This window comes from Cavia porcellus, unplaced genomic scaffold (assembly GCF_034190915.1).
Source record: "Cavia porcellus strain 051 isolate PalLab524CR breed Dunkin Hartley unplaced genomic scaffold, mCavPor4.1 scaffold_12, whole genome shotgun sequence".
In the NCBI taxonomy this organism is placed as follows: Eukaryota; Metazoa; Chordata; class Mammalia; order Rodentia; family Caviidae; genus Cavia; species Cavia porcellus.
Genome location: NW_026947495.1, coordinates 75,108,869 through 75,126,712, shown reverse-complemented (window position 1 = coordinate 75,126,712; position 17,844 = coordinate 75,108,869). Strand labels below are relative to the sequence as shown.

Genomic DNA, 17,844 nt, shown 5'->3' with positions numbered 1-17,844 from the left:
TATAGTAGTCCACGTTTCCATGTAAGGGACACAAGGTCTTCAGAATCCAAAGCCACGCAACATTCGCGTCCTTTACTCACCTCCTCTTGTCTTCTGCCAACTTTCTCTGACCTCTGATAACCTGACATTGTACACGCTGTTCACTCTGCTCCGAATGCCTCTGCCCATCTCATCTTTCTCAAGAACCATTTATAACGTAATATCCTCTAACAATCCTTTTAAGGGCTAACCAGATTTTAACGCTATTCACGACATCAAACAGTGATAAACATTTGCCATTTATGGAACAGGCACTAGCCTAAGAATGTTTTATTTATTCTACTTTATAAGTTACACACTACTGTGTAGCTCATTTTAAGGATGAAGATATTGAAGCCTAGACAGACATGTAATATAAACCAACTAATAGTAACCAAAGAGGCCAGAATTTGAAGCTGTGCTTGTTTAAGGAGAGCCAACTTTCTTCATAGTTACGTAAGTTCTTCCTGAAGTCGACAGGAAGATTATTCGTAGTCCCTGAAAGTTCTACAGTTAGTATGATTTTTTCTCAAGATTAAAAATTACTGAAGATATAAAGTATTTTCTAACTATATCAGATAAAGGAGAAAAGAGAAATTAAAAATTATTCTCATCCTGTAAGAGAAGTTTCTCACACAGTTCAACATGTGTTTTTCAGATCTTAAAAAAAATACCGTAGGCCTTCCCTAAGTCAGACATTGCCATGGGCATCAGGAAGAGACTCAGCAAGATGACAAACTGCCTTCCCTTGAGCCGGCTGGTGTGTGGACTGGGAAACCAGAAGAGCATCTCCCCACTCACCCAGCCCTCCACCCCTGGAAGCAACTAGCTGATTCAGAGGACTCAGAGACGATAGCAGCTGATGGGAAAGTAACAGCTTGACGCTCTTACTGTCTCACTGACGTCGCAGGCCTGTGGCTGGTGGTCTGGGCATCTATTTGGAGGATGGCAGTGTGTACTGTGGAAACTAGGGGGAAGTTCCTCCTGTCTTATTTTTGAAATCTGATGTTTTGTTCCATTTTACTGTTTTATTCTCTATCTGGTAACCTGAGCAACTATTTTGAAGATTACACTCTGTAGTTTAACAATCACTGTTAAATTCCTATCATTTTGTTTTGAAAATCTATATAGCTATTGTTTTGTTGTTGTTGTCATTTTGCTTGTTTTTGTTTTTTAGATTTGTTTGCATCTTGATTTTTTCTTTTTTCTCTTTAAAATAAAGTTTTTTTTAGTTATATTACATAATCACAGAAATTATAAACAAAAAGTAATGTAGTTATATCAGTTGATATATATGAAATATTTATCACACAACTGATGGTAAAGTTGGTTCTTAAGATAATTAATTTAACTAAGAGAAAATGAATATTGTTCTTTACATTGGTTAACTCAAGTTTTAAAAATAAAGGTTCTCAAGATCTCTCAATGGCAAGCAAAGCAAACAGTAACTTCTACTTAAATTGCATATAGATGAGGAAGATGAAAAAGAACCCAATGTGTTTTTAAACTCTGGAAGTGAAGTTTGAAATTTGTAACCACCACTTTTCTCTCCTAGTATACAGGCACACAATTTAGCACTTTCTTAGTTCAACTGTTACAGTAAATTTTATAGCATCCCTTTTCTGTTAAAAAAAAAAAAGCAGGCAGAAAGATGGTTGGTCTTGACATTCAAGTAATTATATTCATCAGCTTCTCAATAGGATAATATCCATTTTACAGTTCTAATTTAAAATATGTAAACTCTTTCAGCAAACCAAGTAAATATAAATGGACTGTCTGTAACCCCACCACTCTGGGAAGCTAAGGCAAGAGGATCACAAGTTCTAGCCCAACCTGGGGAACTTAGTAAGCTCCTGTTTCAAAATACAAACAAAACTGGGCTGGGCATATAGTTCAGGAACATAGCACCTGCCTGGCAAATGGAAGGTCCTAAGTTTGATTTCCAGTACCAAACAAACAAACAAACAAAAAAAAAAAAAAACCAGAAAGGAAAAGAAGAATATTTATATCCACATATACACCACACACACACAATTAAAGTGGGGCGGGGGCTGAGGATATGCAAAGGCCCTGGTTCAATCTTCAACACTTCCCCCTGAAAGGCAGAGAAACTATTAAAGTCAATAGCATTCTGAAGTTCACTGCTCACCTTTTCAAACAGCCCTAAAGATTGTGAGTAGTTTATCACCACCTACACAGAACAAAGGAAATCTTCTCTGCCTCTCTATTATCTGTACCAATCAACATTACTGACAGAAAACCCTTTAGGTCAGCCCTTCTGATTCTTTTAATCTTGGAACCTGGTGGCAACTGCTAATTCTTCCCATTTCTAATTTCACAGGAAAGGTTACTTGCAAATCAACTTCCAACTGCTTACTAACTAACTTTAAACTTCACCTTTTATTCTCACTAAGCAGAAATACCTTATTATATTTTGTACTTTGTGAAACTTCCCAACTCTGGACTTAGTCTTACCCCTCCATAACTCATAGTAAATAAAACTACCTCAACTGTGTCTTCTCCAAGCAACTGTATCTCCACGGGGTCCTCCTTCAGATTAAAATCAAACTACGTGAACTGCTGAGAGTAGCCCAGGATTACAAAAGTACTATTTGTGCCTACTGTGGAAGTGCGTGTCTTTGTTTCCTAAACTCTGGAATGCTGAAGCAGCCGGGTCATAGGTTTGAGTCCAGCGTGGCCAATTCAGTGAGATTCTGTCTAAAAATAAAGTTAAACAGGGCTGGAGATGTAGATCAGTGTGAAGCACCTGTGTTCAATCCCTACTACTGGAAAAGAAACATAACAAAACAACCAAGAAACCACTACCACCACCAAACACAAAACAACAACCACAAAAAACATATTATTTAATATATTTGAAGCAGGACAAAAAAATTTCCAGTGGTCATTTCAGATATAAAGATCTATGAATTTTTCCTCCCAAAAATAGAAGAAAAAAAAAAGATCAAGAAGTCCTATTCCTATTTTATGATTTGATCATCAATCATTCATTGCTACTAAGTGAAAATGTGAAATTTCAGTTTCATAAGAGAGGCATGAAAGTATCCAAAATGAAAGAAAATACTGTAAAAATCAAACAGTTTTAGAGCTGAAAAAAAAAATCTGTAGAGATCACCTGGTCAATTCTCATTGGCTTATATTTAAAGGATAAATTTGTGCAGAATTTCCTAATATATATTACTGATTAGAAAAAAAACCTTCAGTGCTGAAGTACAAAATCTGTGTTAGGGTAAATAAAAAGTATATAAATGTATTTGGTTAGATGGTCACTAAAAGATTATATAGTCACTCAATTAAGTCAGCAGAAACAAAATACACCAAACTGATAGCGCTGAGACTGTCCCTAACAAGTATGCTACCCCATTATGCCCTATCCATAACGTCTTCTTGTATTTCCTAATTTTTTGTAATGAAGGCTATCAATAACTTAGCTTCCAAGAAAGGAAACAGATTACAACATTATATACAAATATAAATGAAAAATAAACTGTAAAAATCTAAGAGATTACCAAGGAATCTAAAAGGATGAATTTATCAAAAGAATTTATTTTAGGAATCAATATTACAAGGCAGAGCTAAGCAAAGCCAGAGTGTTTTAAATTGTGACTGGCAGTAGCAAGTTCACTTAAATACCACCCCAGGATACACATGCACGTACAGAGTATGAAGGGGAAAACACAAATGAAGGGAGCAGATGTAGCCTTGCCACAAAGGACAGCAAATGCAAATCACTGCCAATGATGCAGAAATATCATCTTGGGTGTACTGCACGTGAGAAATGCAGTGGGAACACCTGAAGCCTGTTTCAGTTCTCCAGAGGGCAATGGAAGACTTTAGACATTAATACTGTAAACCCCAAAGTCAGAAGGCAACCACACTTAAACATTTGACATTTGTGTCTTTTATCTTTTCTATATACAGTAATTTCATAGACTTTAGGTGAAAAGTAAAAGAAATAAATGTAACAAAATGAGGCATTTAGTATAAATTATTATTGCAACTTTACAAATAGCAAACAACAACAAGACCAAAAGGAACAAAACCCTCTAAAATGAGCAACCAACCAAACAAAAATCACAACTGAGAACCTCTAACTTAACTTTAAATTTTACTGGGGGCAGGGGGTTGAAGTCTACCTGTATCAATTTAAAAGGAACAAAAATAAAACTAACCCAAACTTTACAGACTGGCACTACAGAATGATTTCTGTCCATGGAAGAGGCCTTTGAGGCAGAGTCCTGACCCAGAATCTCTGGGGTAGACCCAGCATCTCTGGGGTACAGTGCCTCCCCAGCCTGGATGGGGCAAGGGGGAGCATCCTGCAACACGGGTCCGACTCTAACAACATGCCTTTCCCTGATTCCCTATAGCACAGCTGCAACAGAGCTGGAACATCAAAACTGTTTAAGTAAAACAGCCAAAAGGCCTAATGAAGAACAAAACAAAGAATACATGAGTACATTGAATACAAATTATAAGGTGCCAGTTATATCTCGGTTGTTCTTTACAACCCAGATCTTTAGTTATCATCTTAGAGACTTGGAAAGTTATATTAGGAGATGGAATCATCACGTTCACTGTCAAACCCTAAGGCCAAATTTCTGGGTTTTGGTTTCTGTGTAAGGCCTGCCTCTTCCACAGTCACTGAAATCAGAGATACTCAACCCTTGAAAATCTTGTCTTCATCCCTCCAGACCTCCAAACATACACACCAATACAAGTGGGCCCCCATAAGCCACTCTTTAAATCCCCACAGAGGGGAAGCCATTCTTTAAATCATGTCGCCCTCTTGTGTAACACCTAAAACGTCTTTACATGAATGACATCCAATTCACCTTTTGCAATACCAGTGCGTCCTTAATCATTAAAACAAAATTCAGAGTTGGGGAATATAACTCAGTGGTCAGTGCATACTTTGCATATGTGAGGTCCTGGATTCAGTCTCCAGTACTGCAAAACAAAACAAAATTTTGAAACTTTTTGTTTGTTTGAGAGTGGGTCACACTATACAATCCAGGCTGGCCTTGAGTTTGTGATTCCCCCGGTCTCAGCTTCCTGGGTGCTGGATTATGGGTGTGCCACTACACCCAGCAAAGAAATTCAAAACAATTTTTAAACTACAAACAATATTTTAAGAAAGTATTCACAAAATCAACACTTATCAAACTCAGGAGTAGCTATTATTTGGACTTGCAAAATTAAGATTATGCACTCAAATAACAGTCTATGAAATTACTTTCATGCATGTAATATAACTAAAATACTACATTGGTTTAACATACTATCGTATTGAGGATAACTTCTAATTCTGGGAGATAACTACTGGATACATGAAAACAGATATAGCAGGACCTCACACAGATTCAATTATTACAACTTGAAAACTGCAGGGCTCTTCTAAGAAATAGCTCTAGCAATTCTCCAAATAATATCTACTTTAAATAAACTCACTGAATCAACTTATAAATTATTTTCCTTTGGCTGTCTCATTATTCAATATGCTTTCAAGGAACATGGTGATGAAAGAAGAAAATACCTCTTTCTAACATAACCATACTGGCAAGAACATCAACATTATCAGTATTCGAAGAATGTCTTGGCAGGTTAAACCTTCATAAAAAGAAGAACACTATCTAATCCAAGTTATCAAAATAGCAATAGTACTTCTCATAGTATATGCAATATGATTGTTTTTAATGCAGAAAAAAATAGACATCCATATTGTCATGTTTAAATTTTAAACAAAGAAAAAACTTCTTCATAAAAGCACATAAAGAATAATGAAAATAAACACGTCTGAAAGAAAAAGGTGAACAGTCAAGTAGAATTCAATATTCAAAGAGATTTATGATAACATGTCAATACTGCGTTGGAAAGTTTAACGATATATTTTAACTTTTTTAAGGCACTTACAGGACTAATAAATTTTAAAATACAGTAATAATCCATACTAACAAAAAAGTTCATTTCTACTTTAGTACATGATCTCCTTGTGTAGTAACATTTAATATTACTATTAAGACTTTTCATAATCTTACTGTCATGGTGTAACATTCTCAGTATACTCTCCAGGACTTAAAACAAATCTGAAATTACTGAAAGCTATGAAGGCACTTGCATCTGCTCAATGTAAGTTCAGATATAGTGTCCTCTGAAAATAAAATATACTAAAAAAGACTGCTTTCTGTTTTCAAAAGAAAATACCTACACTGATAGTCTTAACACTGATTGTGAAAATGATTCAAACTTTGAAGAAGATGTACATTTGACTTTAAGGAATAAGATGCCCTTGTACTGGATGTGGGGGCGATGTGGCTGTGACATTTCTCACCCCACTGATCTCCAGGGTTGACTCAGCTGATCTGGCCGGCTAGGCGGGTGGCCCCCTTCCCCCTCCTGTGCAGCCCTCAGGAAGCCGTAGGCTCAAGGATCCACCACCCTCAGTGGATCTCCTCATATTATCTCAAGTACTTCTGATATATTTGTTTTCATTATGTGAGGAAATAATTCTTTTTTTGTCTATTCCGTTTTCCCTCATTCAAAACTTTTTAGTTGTATTCACTTTTCTTTTACAAACATACGATTCCCGTTTCTCTTGGTATTTTGCCTTCTTCATGTTTTTCCTTTCGTTATTTTCTCCTGACCACAGTCTTGCCTTGGGCACACTGAACTTCACAGAGTCACAGGGTTATTTATATTAGCAGGGTGAGTCTCCATCCATCAACATGCTGAGGAATCATAGCATGATAGAGCTGGAAGAGGATCATGAGGTATCATTTGGTTGAGCTCCATGCCAAAAGGAACAGGTGGCTGGCTGTTCTTAATTTTTTCTTTTTTCTTTAAGAGGACCAAAGATTTTGTTTGTAAACATTTCACCATGGCTTGATGATATAAAACTCAATTTTTTTTCTTTTCTTGAGAAAGGGTGTTGGGGACAAAACTGTACAGGGTTCAGTTGCTGAACACAGGGACCTCTGGCTGTGATGAAAAAGAACATATGCATGGTTCTCTGAAGTCAATATAACTATAGCCAGGCAACCAAGGACATGGGCTGCTGACACCCCCTATTTCAGAGCAATAAAGCTTCCAACCTTAGAGATAAGACAGTTCTCTTCACTGGCAAAATTTCCTGCTTGAAGAAGTCTTGGAACTAATTCCAAAGGTCCTGCTTAGTTCCCAGACTTGCCTTAGTACCCCCTTCCTTTGTTTAAAAATCAAATAAATATAAGCCACCTGGAGAAGTCCTTTGTCTCAACTCTCAGGGAATCTCAGATTCCCTTTGAGGGTTTTGATTCTCCTGGAGCCCTACAAGCATACTTGTCTCTTTTATTTGAGCCATTCACTGTCCCCTCATTTAGGAGACTGGGGTTAGGCCAAGACCCTGATAGCATGTTCTTGCTTTGTAGTGAAGGTCTTGAGCTCACTACATAGCCCAGGCTGGCTCTGAACTTGCAGCAATCCTCCTGCCTCAGTCTCCAAAGTGCTAGGCTTACACCAATGTGCCAATACACCTGGCTAGAAGAATATTAGTAAGTAAAAAGACATGAGTAGAAAGAAAACTGGATCAAAATAGGGTGACACAAGTAGCATTGCATACTAAAACATGATTTTTTTCTTAATTTTGATTGCCCTGTTTCAAGTTCCTCATATAAATAGAGTTAATAGTGTCTATCACAAAGTTATAACTAACAAACTTATTCTAAGTATTTTGAAATTTGAAAAAGGGGATATAAACCTAATATGGTATTAAAACAGGAAGAAAACATGGAGTGTAAAGAACCTGTGCTCTCCAAGGCATGCTAAGTTTCAAATGTAATCTCAACAATTCATTAGTTGTGTAACACTAAAGTTCTCTGAATTTAGTTCAGGGGACAACGGTAAAAGTGACCTAAAATCTACTCCACTTGGTTGTTACTACAGGAGCAACCCCGGCATCGTATAGCTCCTCATTAAATGTTACTCTCCTACTCCTCAGCAAGCTTCCACGCCACTGTGTGGGGTTCTGTTCCCCTCCAATACATATTTCAAGGTGCTTGCACAGAGTTTGGGGGAAAACAGAATATCAGAAACCACCTAAATCTTTTATTCCCCCTAAGATTCAAACAATGTGATGAATTCCTTTAACAGTCCTGCTCTGGAAATGGAAGAAGTGGAATAGAGTGGTGTTAAAACTAACCATACTGTTAGTTTTAATGAACAGTTAGTACTGTTTCAAAGAAAAAGAAAAAAAAAAAAAACAATAGAAACTAACGAATGTTCCCAAATTATGAACTCTTTAAAGGAACAGAACAAGACTCACTCATTTTCCTATTTTCAGAATCTTTCATTGCATTTGATGAAAGGAGTCACTCAAACACTTCTTGCATAAAAAGTCCTTTGGGAAATCACTGATCTTAGCCAACAATATAGGTAAAATTAGATTTCATGCAGTAGATGATTAATTAAAGATGCTCTTCATTTGATGAAGATAAAAATAAATAAATGTAGACTAAATTTTTGATAAAAGGAGACATAGCTTGTCTTTGGGCTGCTGTAACAAAATATCATAAACTGGGTATCTTGTAAACAACATAACTTACTTCTCGAAGTTCTGGAGGCTAGGAAATCCACGATCAAGGAACTAGCAGACTTGGTATCTAGTGAGGACTAACTTTCTAGTTCACAAATGGTACTTCTTCACATGTCCTCAGATGATAGAAGAGAGAAGACAGTTCTAAGGACACTGACCCCAATCACGAGGACTCTGGTCTCATGATCTAACCACTTCCAAAGGCTCGAGGTCCTAGTACCACCCTGCTCATCAGGTTTATAACCCAGGGAGCTGGGGTTATGGGAGGGGTGTCAGTCATTAACATTTATCTAACCCATATGGATGGACCACATTGTCCTTTATATCACACACCAAAAGAATTCTTATCAAATAACAAGAATGCTCACCTTATTATGTACAAAAAGAATCCTTAAGTCAGGTTTAATGATACCATAGCTTATGAGGAGATCCTGGACCTTTTTTATTTCATCTTTACATTTTTTAGCAGTTGAGTAAAACTGCTTTCTTACAGGCAGATTCTTAAATAATCTTAAAGCCGTTACAGTTGTACCTGTTGGCAGATAAAAAGATATTTAGCTTTGGAAGAAATTTTACAGATCTTCAAATCCACATTCAAAAATCCCCAGTCAGTACGGAACTCTTTCCAACATGAAAAGCTAATCCTCCGAGTGCGGGAACCCAAGGAAGGTCATCTTTGCAAACTACTCTGATCCTCTGCTAGCCTCAATCTGTGACCTGCTAAGTATGTAGTCAAAACAAGAATAATTTCATTTCCTCCAGGGCAGAGAAACATGGGCTCACCAGAATGCAGCACCTTTTTTTTTTTCCATTTCCAGTACTGAGCCTCAGGCTAGGCAAGTACTGTACCACTGAGCTGCATCTCCAGCTCTTTTTTCATACTTTATTTTGTGACAAGTCTTGCTAATAAATTGTCCAGGTTGGCCTTGAGCTTGTGATCCTCCTGCCTCACCCTTTCCAAGTAGTTTGGGTTCCAGACAGTGCTAGCATGCTGTGTTAGAATGCAGGTTAAAAAATGTGCTGAAATCAGAAAATGCAGAAATAACTCCAGATACTCTAAGCCACCTTATCTTTGACAAACGTGCCCAACACCTTCACTGAAAGAAAGATAGTCTCTTTAATAAATGGTGCTTGAAAAACTGGCTCTGCAAATGCCAAAGATTAAAACTGGACCTCTAACTTTCACCATGCACTAACGTAGAAATGGATCAAAGATCTAAGTATTAAAACAAACACTAAATCTGCTGGAAGATACACTAGGTAAAACTCTTGAAGACATCAGTGTAGGCAAAAGCTTTATGAAGATCACAAAGAATCAACAACTGGGATCTCAACTTATTAAAAAGCTTTTGCACAGCAAGAAAAACCACTAACAGAGTGAAGAGATAACTCAGTGTGGGGAAAAATATTTGCCAGCTGTTACTCAGAAAAAGGGCTAATATCTGACTACATAAAAATTTTTTTTTTAAAAATCAGATCCTCCAAATTGAAAGACCTAGTCCAAAAATGGGCATCTGAAATGAATAGACACTTCTCAGATGATAGTAGTGATAAACAAATATATGGAAAAAAAAAAGCATTAACATCACTGTCATTGGAGAGATGCAATTAAAACAAACTGAAATTCCGTCTCATCACAGAAAGAATGGCTACTATTAAGACATTAACAAGTAACAAATGTTGGCAGGACTATGAGGAAAAAGGAACCTTTTTTGTCTACTGTAGGTGGGAGTGCAGACTGGTACAACCACTGTGGAAATCACTGTGGAGATTCCTCCAAAGACTAGCACAAGAGGTCCCATTTGACCTAGTACTTCCCTTCTCGGTATCTTACCAAAAGAATTAAAATCACCATACCACAGCAATATATATACACCCATGTTTATAGTGGCACAATTAATAATAGCCAAATTTTGGAAACTGCCCAAATGCCCACCAACTGGTGAATGGATAAAGAAGATACAGGTTCTTTTTATACACCAGAGTACCACTCTGCCATAAAGAAGGATACGCTCGAGACATTCCTAGATAAATGGATATGCACCTTGAGACCATACATTTAAGTAAAATAAACGGGATCCATGTATAAATATCACATTATTTCTCTGGTGTGAGAAACTAAAAGTGTAAACATAGTAGAACATGTATATTAGATATTGTGAAACAGGAAGAACATATTCAAATGGAGGGGAACAAGGGAAAGGTAATGAGGAAAGGAAAGGAGGGAAAAGCAAAAGAAATTGAGCAAAGGGAAAAAAAAGAAACAAAACTTTTGTAAATATGAAGGCAGGGTAGGGGAATTAAAAATATACAGTATGTGATAATCTCAATTATATAATAAAATTTTATACCTGAAGTAATATCTAATAACTTGGTTTTATTTACCCATCTTTAACTACAAACATTTAAAACACAGGGTAACCAAACAAAAGTAAACTAAAAATTGAATAAAGATTATACTGGTTAACAATTAGGTTAACAAGTAGCTTTTTATTTTAAAAAAGATACAAGAAATTAAGACTAAATGTTTGCTGTGGCCATATGCAACAGGCATGAGACCTGTCTTGACTTTTTGAGTCAAGCTCTGGCTACAGTTCAGGCTTGCCTTGAACTTAAACTAATCCACCTGCTTTAGCCTCCTGAGGGCTGGGATTGCAGCGATGTCCCACTTTATCTGCCTTTGTTTTTAAGATATATTTTTAAAACTATTAGTCACCAGAAAATCTCAGAATTGTTAAATCAACTTCCTTATGTGATTCTAATGAATGTATAGCCAGAGCTGAAAACAATGCAATGAAAAGGGAGAGAGAGAGGGAGGGAGGAAGGAAGGAAGGAAGAAAGGAAGGAAGAAAGGAAGGAAGGAAGAAAAAAATGAGAGAAAGAAAGAGTTTAGGTCTCTGGCCTTGTGTCTCACCATGTGCAATTGCTCCCTCCCGCACACGCCTCCACTACCATCATATCCTGCACCACAAGATCCTCACCAGAGCCCTGACCCTCCTAGAATGTGAACTCAATCAACCCTTTTTCTGTATAAGTTTCCCAGCCTTAGATTTTGTTTTTGTAGCAACAAAAAACAGACTGATACAACTGATAGAAAGGAGAGGGGTCATGTCTAAAATTGTGAAAGCAGTTTTGGATCTGCGTAATAGGTAGCAGTTGAAAAAGTCTGGAAGAAAAATCTAGAAAAAGCACAAATGCTGTAAACAGAACATTACAAGCAATTCTGGACATGACTCAAAAGATGGAAAGCGTACACTAGACAAAACTGATGATTCTACTGGAAATTAGAATATAAGCCACCCATGTAACATCACTGTAAAAACCTTGGATACTGTCTGTTTACTTTATGGAAAGCCAGCTTCAAGAATGACAGACTTGTTTTCAGACAAAAGAAAATTTCTTTTTCGTTTTTGATACTGGAGATTGAATCCAGACACATTCTCATCACTGAACTATGTGTCTGGATAGTCATTCTGGTTTGACTATTATCTTCTTTTGAAGTCTTATAATGTCTCTAGTGTTTTGTTTTTATTGATTTTGTTCTGTACTGTTTTGTTCAATTTTATTATGCCTGATGATATGGGCAATTCTTTTGAAGATAACAAGAGGCATTATGGTAACCATTATTGATCTCCTTGTATTTTGTTTTTAGGTCATGTACCATGTTGATCCTTTTGCTTTGATTGACTCTATTTTATTTTGTCTCATTTGGTTTTATTCTCTTCAAAAAAAAAAAAAAAAACAAAAAAAAAACAAAAAAAACAAGACTTAGGGCCTAGTGGCCTAGTCATTTGGGATGCCGCTTCAGGAGGAATTAAGGTACTCGCCTGAGGCCTCAGTTGTTCTCTCAAGAGCAACTTGCCATTAAAGCCTAAGCATGGCCCCTTCTCAGTCTCTAGTTCTCTTCCTGGCTGCCGTGTGCTCTCCCTCTCCTGCACCTGTTCCCATCAATATGAAGACCTTCATCTGTTCATTTGACAAATGAGAATCATCAATGCAGTGTAGGGTTTCTCAATCTTGACACTATATATTAGCACTGGATCAGTGTTATGGTTTGTGTTCTGATGTGCTCCTCCCCCCAAGTCTCATGCAATCGTGGATGTGGTGAATCTAGCATTTGTGACTGGCTCATTGTCTACTGCTGGGATTGGTGATGTGAGTGCTACGCCCACCCAGAGGTGGAGATGACACACAGTGTAATGGCTGAGTGGAGGCACGCTTCCCCTCTTTCACCCTTTACACTCTTTTGCCCTTTTTGCAGCTGCCATGAACAACTGCCCCTCAGCCATGCCACCCTGCCTTAGAGCCAGCTGCATAGGAACTGAAACCTATAAAACTGTAAGAAAAATAAATCTTTCCTTCCCTAATTTTGGCGTCAGATATTCTGCCTCAGCAATGAGAGAAAAGTAACTAAGACAACCAGATAAATTTGTTGTTGGGGACTGTCCTATCTATCATCGAACATTTAGCTGCATTTCTGGCCTCTTCCCCACTCAGTATTAGTAACCCTACCCTGTCATAATAATGAAAAATATCCCAATATTGTTAACTGCTTCAGGGGAAGCTGCCAATGGCCGAGAACCACGCATTTAAGTGTACAGCAACTAGCACCTTTTTAAAAGATAAACTAGAATGAAAAGAATAAACTAGGATAGAAAATAGAGTACATATTTCACTGTTGCATGAAATTTTTGTTGTGATTTATGTGAACTGGGTTGCTATGTATTATGTATTTTTTTCTGTGAAACAGTATGCCCTGATAGGTCAGTAAGTGAAAAGTTAAGAGTGAAGCCAAACATACTGTGAAAACCCCAGAAACTGGAAAATCTAGGAACATGAAAGTCTGGGAAAGTCATAGGTAGTGAGCAGAGCCACCCTAAAAGAAGCAGTGAGGGCCACAACATGCAGTACCACAGGGCGGGGCTCACCTAAGTCCTTTGGCACTCACATCTTTGCTGTGTAGTGCTGGACACAGACCTGTAAGATTTAGTGTTTCCACTGCTGGGTTTCACTGTTGCTTTGGTCCCATTCTTATTTATACCCTGCTTTCCCTCCTTCAGAATGGGGATGTTTACCCTGTGCCAGAAGAAAATTCATTCTGACTTTTACAAGGAATTACAGCTAAGAGTTTGCCTTGAGTCTCAGAGGGAGTTTTGGACTCTTCAGCAATTTTATCTTAGAGATGATGGACTAAATCTATTTTGCATAAAGAACTACACTTGAATCTGTTGCGAGCAGGGACAGAGTTTACAGTTTAGATCAAGAATGACCTCCAAAGGCTTCATATATTCATAGGTGGGGTTTGGGGAAGGTGACTGAATCACAGGGGAAATTCAGCTGACTTGCTGTTGGAGACCAGGTCTGGTAGGAAGGAGCAGACCAGTGGGGGGTGACCTGGAAGAGTGTATCTCCTTCTTCAGCTTCTCCCTGATCTTTCTCCTTTGGTGACTGCCATATGAGCAGCTTTTCTTCTACTCTGCCCTTCTGCCATGACATTCTGCCTTAGAGCCAGCTGACCACAGACTGTAAGGATGAGCTAAAATAAACCTCCCTTCCTTTAAGTTGTGAGTATCAGGTATTTTGTCTCAACAATGAGAAAGTATATAAGACAGGCTGATTCTTCTAAACTGAAAACATGTTTCATTTCCACTTAGAAATCATCACTGTTTGAAAAAAATGTTCTTTGCTTTCCCTCTCAAAATAACCTTACACACTCCTGACTGCGACTTCCCTTGCAAACTGTAGTTTCAGTCTCTCAACTTCACTACATATTACCTGTCTGGGGCTGCTTGCAGAGACTACAACCCTGCCACATACTACCTGTTTCCTAAGGCTTTCCTTTAAAAAATTCAGTTGTACCTTCCATGGTCCTGTAATTCCTACATCCTGCATGCCTACAAAATCAGCATCATGTGACTGATAACCAAGTCTGCCAGCAGCACAAGGTGTCCTTGGGCCCACCTGAACCACAGCTGCTGTCACTCTCTTTGTTTCGCTGGTTTGTGCAGGTGTGGTTAGGCAGGGCATCCTAAGGATCTTGTCTCAAAAACACTCAGTCCTGAACATCTTTGAAACAGATATACATTTTCATGTCTTTGATTCAGTGGCAGTTGCTACTTTGTTGATTTCTGACATTCTCTCTAGGCACCCTGTCTACTATCCTGCTGCAACACTATTCGTTTTGTTTTCAATCAGTGCTAATGTCTCTAGCAACCATATCCTCTTGGCCAAACTTTACATGTACTTCTTTTGGTCAAACTGCAAATTTTCCGAATTCTCCCTCTTTTACTCCCCTTTGTTGATTCTTACTATAAATCTGGTGGAAAAAGTGGCTGTCACATTCATGCTAGTGCCTGAACTTTACACTGCCTGGAAATGCCCTCAGCCAGATAAACTAATCCAAAATCCTTAAGCTCAGCCTCTACAAAGTTTCAGGGCACAGATATGATATAACAAAATTCTTTGTCTGGTATTCTCTAGTCCAGTTCTCAACAGTTTATTTCTATACTAATAAAAATCCTTTGGCACAGCCTTAATATCTGCATTTCTATCAGCATTCTGATCTGATTCCTCATAAGAAGCACACAGCAAGCTCTGTTCATAACACTCCAGGTTTTTTCTAGTCTGATTCCCCCCAAACTTTCTAACTCTTGTGAACTAATTCCAAAGGTTCCTCTTCATCATAATGCATAGTAACTACAACAACCCTACTTCTTAGTAAGGTTATGTAGCAATGTTTCACGTTAGCTTTCCATTTCTGAAAAAGAAAAACCTGAAATAATATATTTTAAATGGCTTATTTTACTCATAATTTTGGACTTTTCAGTCCAGGGTCAGTTGGCCCTGTTTCTTTTGGTACTCTAATGCGCCTCCTACATCACAGTGGGAGCACCTGGCCTAAGACACTGCTCACCAGTAGCGGGAAAACAAAGAGATAGGGAGTACACTCCAATACCCCTTTAAATGGCATATGCCCAAAGAACAGAATATCTCCTACTGTAAACCAAGGCTCAAACATAAGAGACATTCTAGATCTAAACTATAGTATCCATCCAATCACTCAAGGTAGTATCATAGTTTTAGAAATTTCTTTTTTTAAACAAGTTTCCACTTATCTTAAAAATTTTGATCATGTTTTCAAAATTCCTTAAAGTACTTTTTAAAGTTCTCATCTACTAGTTCAAATATCTGGCTGATCTGTGAGTTTCCTTATTCTTTGCTTTTTTTCTCTTGATTATGCATCTCATTTTCCTTTCTGCACATGCCTCAAAAGTTTTATTTAGGTCAGATTTTATATACAGAAGAAGAATAGATACTAAAGGAGATAATATTTCCCTCAAAGAAAGTTCTTCGTCTTCTATCAAGCAAGTAAAGAGCATACCCCTCTTCAGTTTTATGAGTTTGGGTTGCAGCTGAGTTGTCCCTTCATTCAGTTCCAGTTCACTTTTGGCATCAAATGTCTTAAAGACACAATGAGTCCTCCTGCTCCATCAAGCCTTTAAGATCGTCCTGTGCTAGCTCAGGAAGATCCTAATTTTATTCATCACTGCTTACTCAGCAAAAGTCTTCATGAGATCTGATGAGTCAGACAAACCAGCTCCGTTTGGGAATTCCATATCCATCTGTCATGTCAGTCCACATGAGGATATGTGAAGTTCAAATAAGTTTCTCTCAGTGTCACACAATGCCTTTATAATGGCAGACTTGCTTCTTTGTCTACCCACGCCTTCTGACTCAGCTAATACTCCCATGGATACAAATACTGCCAGTCACCTTTTGCCTAGAACTCTTGAATTTAGTGCATTTAAATTTGTCTGTGACCCTGTTCTACAACAAGTTTAAAGAAAAATACAAGTTTTTTTTTAAATTATGAAGTTCATTGCTATAACAGAAAGCAATGGAGCAATGGTATTCCCTTCTCCTTTGGTACTGGATATTGAACCCAGGCGTGCTCTACCACTGAGCTACCTCCCCAGCTCTTTTCATTTTGAGTCAGGGTCTTGCTAAGTTTCCAGGATGCCCTCCTACCTGCAATCCTTCTGACTTTGTCTTTTTCCAAAGTGGCTAAGATTACAGGCATCCACCACTACATCCAGTTCTCTTTCTATTCCTCTTTCTCCCCCCGCCCCCTTTTTTTTCTGAGACAGGATCTCTCTACATAGTCTAGGCTGGCCTTGAGCTAGTTGTAGCCCAGGATGAACTGGCCATCTTTCTACCATAGTACTGGAAGTGCTGGGATTACAGATATGTGCTCCCACAACCTGACAGTTTCTTGTACATCAATCATTCTTCTAACTGAAAAATTATACTCCCATGCCTTCTTACTTATCATCTTCAAATTCAAGTATCATACTTTGTAAAAACTTTGCTAACCCTCTTTTAAGCATTTAGTGGCTTCACTATTTTATCATTATTTATTTACTTATCTGGGCTCACTACTCACTAGTCTGAGACTTCCTAGATAACAAATAAAATGTCACTTACAGTAGCAATGACCAGACAGAAAAAAAGGCAGACATGGGACAAAACAGAGATGTGCTTTAAAAAGTAGAAAAAAATTCTTGATTTTTTAATACGTTATATCTCAAAGACCACACTACCTAAACACCTAAAAATATTGCCAGGGTAAATTAAGAAATGCTAGTAAGATGCAAATTACATGTCTTAATAGAACTTACCGATGGAAAGGACTTTTCTGATTAAAATGAAATGTATATCCCTCAAAATACCACATAATATGGGCCAAGAGGGAGAAGGCCCCAATATACTATCATATTTTACAAGAGAACTGCTCAGCTCTCTAACTTTAGCACATTCTTCAAACACCATATTAAACTGCAGTCCTGTAATAAGCTCTTGTTATATTTTTACACAGCCCCATGTGATGTCACTCATAAAGGCAACTATTTATACTCCTAATGTAAAGGTATGGGTGCCTGAATATATCAGAAAGTACTCCTAAAACTGATGAATAAAGTCTCACACTTCAATTAAGATTTTAAAAAATCTTCAATACATGCACAAAATGGGAATTCACATAGAACATGATGCTGTACTCTAATAACATAGTTAGAAAAGGAACTTGATCACAGCACTTTAAATATATTACTTTTGATATCAGAAATTTCTAAGGCAGAAGAACTTGGGAAGGCAGGGTTTAGAAGGGTAAATCAAATTAAAAGTTTAGTGCTGATTAGGGTAAAAGAAACAAAGTGATGACAGAAAAAGTATGGCTG

At 37.7% G+C, this 17,844-nt stretch overlaps 1 protein-coding gene across 13 annotated transcripts in view; it reads right to left on the bottom strand.

The window, feature by feature from the left end:
- Pms1 (PMS1 homolog 1, mismatch repair system component) overlaps positions 1-17,844 on the bottom strand; it is an 87,527-nt gene that overhangs the window by 30,359 nt on the left and 39,324 nt on the right. For 6 of the 13 annotated variants that reach the window (XR_001199055.3, XM_023561066.2, XM_063259434.1 and 3 more), the window contains one exon: positions 8,977-9,140. The exons of 4 other annotated variants lie outside the window; for them this stretch is intronic. Coding sequence is in view for 8 of the 9 variants with exons in the window: in XM_023561066.2 (XP_023416834.2) it covers positions 8,977-9,140 (164 nt within the window). In the remaining variant the exon portion in view is untranslated. 3 more of the 13 variants (XM_023561068.2, XM_063259436.1, XM_063259433.1) reach the window with 3 other exon arrangements.